Source organism: Salmo trutta, chromosome 12 (genome assembly GCF_901001165.1).
Source record: "Salmo trutta chromosome 12, fSalTru1.1, whole genome shotgun sequence".
NCBI lineage: Eukaryota > Metazoa > Chordata > Actinopteri > Salmoniformes > Salmonidae > Salmo > Salmo trutta.
The window spans coordinates 96,667,199-96,675,793 of NC_042968.1; the positions used below are offsets into that span (position 1 = coordinate 96,667,199).

Here is an 8,595-nt window from a genome sequence, read left to right on the forward strand (position 1 = left end):
TTTGGCAGGCAGATTGAGTGTAACGTCCATGCTTTGTTTTCTTTGCAAAAAAAGCTGTTTTTAGTAAGAAACAATTTGAACTAGCCCACTAGGCTGTATCACTCGACTGAAATGAACACCTCATTTCATACATTTATCATGAGACGCACAATACGGCAAAAATCCATATCCTGGCACAATGTCATACCAGTATACTGCCCACCCCTAGTTGGTTTACAAATATTGAAGCTCAGTCACGAAACCAAATTAACCCCACTGAATAATATGGACCAATGTAAACCTGGACACTCGTGTTTTTCTGAAAACAATCCCCCACTACAAACAGACAACCAGTTTCTTAAAAATAAATCAATAATTTTATTCAGACAATATTTTCCAGTTTAACAGTCACAATAGTTAAGACATAAAATATTTTTTAAATAAAAATACTGCAACTTTTAAAAAAATGCTTAAACAGCATTGCTTTAACCATTTCATAATTCATACTTTGACCTTTTAATATTTTTAATAAGTGTTCTGGGCTCTAAGCAGCCAGTGGGGTCTAGTTTCTAGGTTTACATTCTAGGAGCGGTTCTTGCTGACCCAATGGTACTTGTCCTGCCTGGGCCCAGTGAAGGAGGTGGCAGCTCTGTAGGGTTTGAATCCTTTAGCAGGCTGGAACTGGCTGGTGTGCTGCTGGGCGAACATGCCTCCAGAGGGGGGGCCGTGAGGAGGGTAGCCGTCCCCAGGGAAGGCCTTCCTGTTGGGGTAAGCTGCCCAGGCCGGAGTGGGTGGCACTAGAGCGAACTCACTGAACTGGAACAGAGAGAAAGAGTCACATCACAACCACATCATTGATGCCTGCCAGCTCTTTACAACACCTGGACCACATGTTACTGCGCAGCAGACAATTATTACTATTATCTAAACCCTGTCACACATCCCTCAAATTCAACTCTGGACTTTAAAGCCAGTTTCACTGCATTTCCCCCCTCTTCATTGTTCCCTCTAAATTAGGGACTGGTTTAGACCTGGGACACCAGGTGAGTGCAATTATCAGGTAGAACAGAAAACCAGCAGCCTCCGGACCTCGTATGGTAAGAGTTGAGTACCCCTGCCCAAGAGCTTCGTCCAGTCCTGGTTTATTACGTCAGAGCGCTTAACATTAGTATGTTTGTTAGCTGGTTTGTTACCTGGTTTGTTACCTGGTAGACACTGTTGGGGTTGCTGACTGTTGGGATGGTTTTGGGTTTTGGGTTGGGGGCAGGGCAGGGAGCGGATAGGCTGCTGCAGCTGCTACCCATGCTGGTGTTCTCGCCCTCCTCGTCAGAGGAAGAGCCTGATTGGATCAAATCAAAGATTTAAAACACTTTTCACAGTAAATGGATTTGATTATCTGGCCTGGGTTACCCCAGGTGAGAGGTGATTGCACCTGGTGAAAAGTGGCTGTAATCAGTTTGGGTCAGGGCTATCTCCCAGGCGTGAGCCAGGTGCCCCGTTCAAAGCCAGCGGCGAAGTCGGTTCAAAACAAAAGTGACGTAGCCTAGGCTAAATTACTTGGAGAAGGATTCTGTGTTCAAGGGGAAAAAGTGATTGCCGTTTTTAATCAAAAGCAGTTGGCGATCCCTGCCCTACAGGCTACAGTAAAAACATAACTGTAGAACCTTCTAGAACAGTTCATTTGGAACTGCCTTCCAGTGAAACCTAGTTAGAACATATGCATTTTATTGAAAATAGATGTTTGTGGACAACACGCCCAAGCTGCCTTGGCGACAACACGCCCAAGCTGCCTTGGCGACAACACGCCCAAGCTGCTCAGATTACTGTTCAATTTGAGAAGGGCGCTCCTCCATCAGTGCTTTGACCATTTACGTCAGGTTCCCGCAGCTCAGCATAATCCAATCCACCCATACATGTTGCAACACATTTTGATAATCAGGGTAAGAAATACAAATATTTGTCTGAGAAACAGAAAAACATGAGTTAAAATTTGAAAACCAGAGCACCTGATTGGATGTCGGAGGCGGCCCGCTCCACTGCATTATGTATGCGTCGGGAAAACTCCTTGTCGCCCTGGTGACAGCCCTGCAGCTGCATCACACAGAAGGGAACGCTGCGCTCTCCGTACCTACACAGGAAACGCATCACAACATCTTCCTGCCAAAACAGTAGTTCCTTTCCCTGGGCTCAGGTTAACAAGCAGAGGGAGGTTCTCGCTGAACCAGACCAAAACGTTTTTCCAACCTCTCATCGAGGACCCCACCCCCAGACTTAATTTTATTGTAGCCCTGAACTAGCTCACCTGATTTTAGTCAAAAGCTTGATATAATTTGAATCAGGTGTGTTAGCTCTGGATGAATTAAATACAGGGGGTCCCCGTGGAGAGGTTTACAATGTTCTGGTCTAATAATCACATGTAGCAGCTGGGGGTCTCCAAGGAGAGGTTTACAATGTTCTGGTCTAATAATCACATGTAGCAGCTGGGGGTCTCCAAGGAGAGGTTTACAATGTTCTGGTCTAATAATCACATGAAACAGCTGGGGGTCTCCAAGGAGCGGTTTGAAAACCACTGGCCTAATCAACACAATCCTGGGTCATAATCATTAGCTCATTCTGTAAAAAGAACTTTTGCAGTGACCACGACCCCCCCGGCCGGCCGCCTCCAACGACCCCCCCGGCCGTCTGACAATTTCAAACCTTATAAATGGACGTATGTGAACAAGTACAAATATGAGTGGAAATACTTCGGTATAGATGAATTAAAATAGATCATTTTGAGGTGAATTCCAAGTGGGTTTTTACAGTCTTATGTCTACATGTAACATGCAGAGGGGTTGAATTTGGCACACCAGTTGACAATTTCTTCCCGAGAGGCAGGTCAGTAAGACATACCAGTACAGTAGTGCCTCAGTACAACAGCACTCACCTGCAGGACACCTCTCCAGGGTCGACCCAGATTGTCATCTCCCGTGGCAACCCCAGGTCCTCGTAACAGACAGCGCTGCGTACACACGCCCTCTCCAACACAGGGTCCCTCAGCTGAGCGCGGTTCATACGCAGGCACCTAACACACACGCAGCACAACGGTTACACACACACACGCAGCACAACGGTTACACACACACACAGCCAGAGACAATCTTGCCTATGTGTAGTGTAGTTACTGACTGGTAGACCTGTCCCTTGACAGGTGTGTGTGTGTGTCGTTACTGACTGGTAGACCTGTCCCTTGACAGGTGTGTGTGTAGTTACTGACCGGTAGACCTGTCCCTTGACAGGTGTGTGTGTAGTTACTGACCGGTAGGCCTGTCCCTTGACAGGTGTGTGTGTGTGTGTGTGTAGTTACTGACCGGTAGGCCTGTCCCTTGACAGGTGTGTGTGTATAGTTACTGACCGGTAGGCCTGTCCCTTGACAGGTGTGTGTGTGTAGTTACTGACCGGTAGGCCTGTCCCTTGACAGGTGTGTGTGTGTAGTTACTGACCGGTAGGCCTGTCCCTTGACAGGTGTGTGAGGGTACCAGTGGGTCTTGTAGGTGTCAAACAGGGCTGAGGTGAGGGCAGCAGCAAACCCTTCTCTGCTCTCAGCATCTAAACTTCCATGGCGCTTCGCCAGCCGAGCAACGAAGAACACTGCTGCTGCGATCTCTTCCTTCATCGTTAAAGGTCAAACCACCTAACCTTAACACAACCTTGAGCCAACTACCTTAGCAAACACAGACACCGCTTAAAGACGTAATTAAACTGCAGCTTAGAAACCAAATGACAAAATGTCCCAATCCCTAGCAAACAAATCTGCTTTTAAATGTTACCGTTTCTCTCTGGACACTTCTAGATAACAGCCAGTTCGTTCAGGGCAGTTAGCAGCAGCTTGAGCCCAGGACAAACAGGTTCTGTATAAAAGCCTGCTGCTAAACACACCTCGTTGAAATCAGCTGTGTGTGTGAGGGGAAAAGCACAGGTGATGTGTGTTCCAATGTGATTGCAGGTCCTGACTGATTGACAGCAGCCTGCGGTAGTGCCTCTGACAGAAGGAATTCACCAAGGAGATGGGATAACCAGCCTCAGGGTACCATCTCATTCATTGATATGTTAACCAGACTCAGTACAATGGACCGCTCTGTCTGTCAGAACCTTCACATGGACAGCTCTGTCTGTCAGAACCTACACATGGACCGCTCTGTCTGTCAGAACCTACACATGGACCGCTCTGTCTGTCAGAACCTACACATGGACAGCTCTGTCTGTCAGAACCTTCACATGGACCGCTCTGTCTGTCAGAACCTACACATGGACCGCTCTGTCTGTCAGAATCTTCACATGGACCGCTCTGTCTATCAGAACCTTCACATGGATTGCTCTGTCTATCACAACCTTCACATGGACCTCTCTATTACTACTACTACTACTGCTAAAAGTCACCTTGTCCGAGAGAGATTTACATGGTTATCAAAACGTCACGCCAGGGTAAACCTACACAAAACACAGCCCTCATTTGAAGTGTTTCTAAAATCCCCCTATGGGGAAAAATAAATGGTGGAAAAACTATTGGAACTATTTCCCTGTTTGACTGACAGATTGTATGAGTATTATGACACGTCCACTCATGTATGATGCACTTGAATTCGCCCTACTGTGGGAGTGCTTAGCTTACAGAAATGTACCATCTCTATTTGCATAAGCAGATCAACTGATCCACCGCATGAATCTTATCCCTCACAGCGATCACCTTGATGTTCAGAACTCCACGGACCCCCTCTTGCACAGCGGAACCCAGATCGATGGGTCACCACTTTACGGTGTTGTCCTTTCAGCTCCACGATTCAAAGGGCGCTCAAATCACTTCAAATAATAAATCATGTTCTGTTGTCTATACATTTGCATAAATTAATTCATCAACAGTACCTCTTGAACACCAAACCAACTTTCAAAAGTTCAGGCTATCCTAACTTAAAATTCTATAAAACTTTTATCAACTATAACTAGACAAATGTGCATACATTTGCATAAATCAACTCACCAACAGTACCGTTCAAGCTAGAGACACCAAACCAACTTTCACATGTTCAAGCTAGAGACACCAAACCAACTTTCACATATTCAAGCTAGAGACACCAAACCAACTTTCACATGTTCAGGCTAGAGACACCAAACCAACTTTCACATATTCAAGCTAGAGACACCAAACCAACTTTCACATGTTCAAGCTAGAGACACCAAGCCAACTTTCACATATTCAAGCTAGAGACACCAAACCAACTTACACATATTCAAGCTAGAGACACCAAACCAACTTTCACATGTTCAGGCTAGAGACACCAAACCAACTTTCACATGTTCAAGCTAGAGACACCAAACCAACTTTCACATGTTCAAGCTAGAGACACCAAACCAACTTTCACATGTTCAAGCTAGAGACACCAAACCAACTTTCACATGTTCAGGTTAGAGACACCAAACCAACTTTAGCATGTTCAGGCTAGAGACACCAAACCAACTTTCACATGTTCAAGCTAGAGACACCAAACCAACTTTCACATGTTCAAGCTAGAGACACCAAACCAACTTTCACATGTTCAGGTTAGAGACACCAAACCAACTTTAGCATGTTCAGGCTAGAGACACCAAACCAACTTTAGCATGTTCAAGCTAGAGACACCAAACCAACTTTCACATGTTCAAGCTAGAGACACCAAACCAACTTTCTTATGTTCAAGCTAGAGACACCAAACCAACTTTCACATGTTCAAGCTAGAGACACCAAACCAACTTTCACATGTTCAAGCTAGAGACACCAAACCAACTTTAGCATGTTCAGGCTAGAGACACCAAACCAACTTTAGCATGTTCAGGCTAGAGACACCAAACCAACTTTAGCATGTTCAGGCTAGAGACACCAAACCAACTTTAGCATGTTCAGGCTAGAGACACCAAACCAACTTTAGCATGTTCAGGCTAGAGACACCAAACCAACTTTCACATGTTCAGGCTAGAGACACCAAACCAACTTTCTTATGTTCAAGCTAGAGACACCAAACCAACTTTCTTATGTTCAAGCTAGAGACACCAAACCAACTTTCTTATGTTCAAGCTAGAGACACCAAACCAACTTTCTTATGTTCAAGCTAGAGACACCAAACCAACTTTCTTATGTTCAAGCTAGGGACACCAAACCAACTTTCACATGTTCAAGCTAGAGACACCAAACCAACTTTCTTATGTTCAAGCTAGAGACACCAAACCAACTTTCTTATGTTCAAGCTAGAGACACCAAACCAACTTTCTTATGTTCAAGCTAGAGACACCAAACCAACTTTCTTATGTTCAAGCTAGAGACACCAAACCAACTTTCACATGTTCAAGCTAGCCTAACTTCAAATTCTTAATATTTTGTATCAACTATAACTATACACATTTGCAGACATTTGCATAAAATAACTCACCAACAGTAACTCTTGAACTGTTCAAGCTAGAGGCACCAAACCAACTTTCTTATGTTCAGTCTATCCTGACTTCACATTCCTAAAAACGTTTATAAACTGCAAGCAGTGGTAATTTGCATAAATTAGCATAACACTTCATGGATTCAATGCCAAAAATAAGAACACAGTGGTAGACATTTTAAATGCTAGCGCTCTTAACCATTTCAGCTACAAACGTTAAAACCACATTCATATTTTCTAAATGTTTCAAAACAAGCTAGCAAGCACGCCACATTTTCTTCAGGAAATGTATTTTTATAGTTGACATTATTATTACAAATAGAAGATTATCACTTATCACCATGGTGCTACCATACCATATACTGTAGAACTGAATATAATACCATATACTGTAGAACTGAATATAATACTATATACTGTAGAACTGAATAAAATACCATATACTGTAGAACTGAATATAATACCATATACTGTAGAACTGAATATAATACTATATACTGTAGAACTGAATATAATATAATATACTGTAGAACTGAATATAATACCATATACTGTAGAACTGAATAAAATACCATATACTGTAGAACTGAATATAATACCATATACTATACAACTGAATATAATACCATATACTGTAGAACTGAATATAATACCATATACAGTAGAACTGAATATAATACCATATACAGTAGAACTGAATATAATACCATATACTGTAGAACTGAATATAATATACTGTAGAACTGAATATAATACCATATACTGTAGAACTGAATATAATACCATATACTGTAGAACTGAATATAATACCATATACAGTAGAACTGAATATAATACCATATACTGTAGAACTGAATATAATACCATATACTGTAGAACTGAATATAATACCATATACTGTAGAAATGAATATAGTACCATATACTATAGAACTGAATATAATATACTGTAGAACTGAATATAATACCATATACTGTAGAAATGAATATATTACCATATACTGTAGAACTGAATATAATACCATATACTGTAGAACTGAATATAATACCATATACTGTAGAACTGAATATAATACCATATACTGTAGAACTGAATATAATACTATATACTGTAGAACTGAATATAATACCATATACTGTAGAACTGAATATAATACTATATACTGTAGAACTGAATATAATACCATATACTGTAGAACTGAATATAATATACTGTAGAACTGAATATAATACCATATACTGTAGAACTGAATATAATACCATATACAGTAGAACTGAATATAATACCATATACTGTAGAACTGAATATAATACTATATACTGTAGAACTGAATATAATACCATATACTGTAGAACTGAATATAATATACAGTAGAACTGAATATAATACCATATACTGTAGAACTGAATATAATACCATATACTGTAGAACTGAATATAATACCATATACTGTAGAACTGAATATAATATACTGTAGAACTGAATATAGTACCATATACTGTAGAACTGAATATAATACCATATACTGTAGAACTGAATATAATACCATATACTGTAGAACTGAATATAATACCATATACTGTAGAACTGAATATAATACCATATACTGTAGAACTGAATATAATACCATATACTGTAGAACTGAATATAATACCATATACTGTAGAACTGAATATAATACCATATACTGTAGAACTGAATATAATATACTGTAGAACTGAATATATTACCATATACTGTAGAACTGAATATAATATACTGCAGAACTGAATATAATACCATATACTGTAGAACTGAATATAATACCATATACTGTAGAACTGAATATAATACCATATACTGTAGAACTGAATATAATATACTGTAGAACTGAATATATTACCATATACTGTAGAACTGAATATAATATACTGCAGAACTGAATATAATACCATATACTGTAGAACTGAATATAATACCATATACTGTAGAACTGAATATAATACCATATACTGTAGAACTGAATATAATATACTGTAGAACTGAATATAATACCATATACTGTAGAACTGAATATAATACCATATACTGTAGAAATGAATATAGTACCATATACTATAGAACTGAATATAATATACTGTAGAACTGAATATAATACCATATACTGTAGAACTGAATAAAATACCATATACTGTAG

At 40.3% G+C, this 8,595-nt stretch overlaps 1 protein-coding gene across 2 annotated transcripts; it reads right to left on the reverse strand.

Annotated features, from left to right (window-relative positions):
* Positions 1 to 368: 368 nt before the first annotated feature.
* btg4 (B-cell translocation gene 4) lies at positions 369 to 3,660 on the reverse strand. Of its 2 annotated transcripts, none has more exons than XM_029766821.1 (5): positions 3,462 to 3,660; positions 2,906 to 3,043; positions 1,986 to 2,107; positions 1,185 to 1,318; positions 369 to 795 (listed from the first exon to the last, which is right to left on the reverse strand). In XM_029766821.1, exons 1-5 carry the CDS (start codon positions 3,632 to 3,634, stop codon positions 562 to 564), a joined length of 801 nt encoding a protein of 266 aa, XP_029622681.1. In that variant the 5' UTR covers positions 3,635 to 3,660; the 3' UTR covers positions 369 to 561. The 2 variants fall into 2 exon arrangements, with proteins under 2 accessions (XP_029622681.1, XP_029622680.1); XM_029766820.1 differs by having other exon boundaries at positions 1,173 to 1,318.
* Positions 3,661 to 8,595: the final 4,935 nt, after the last annotated feature.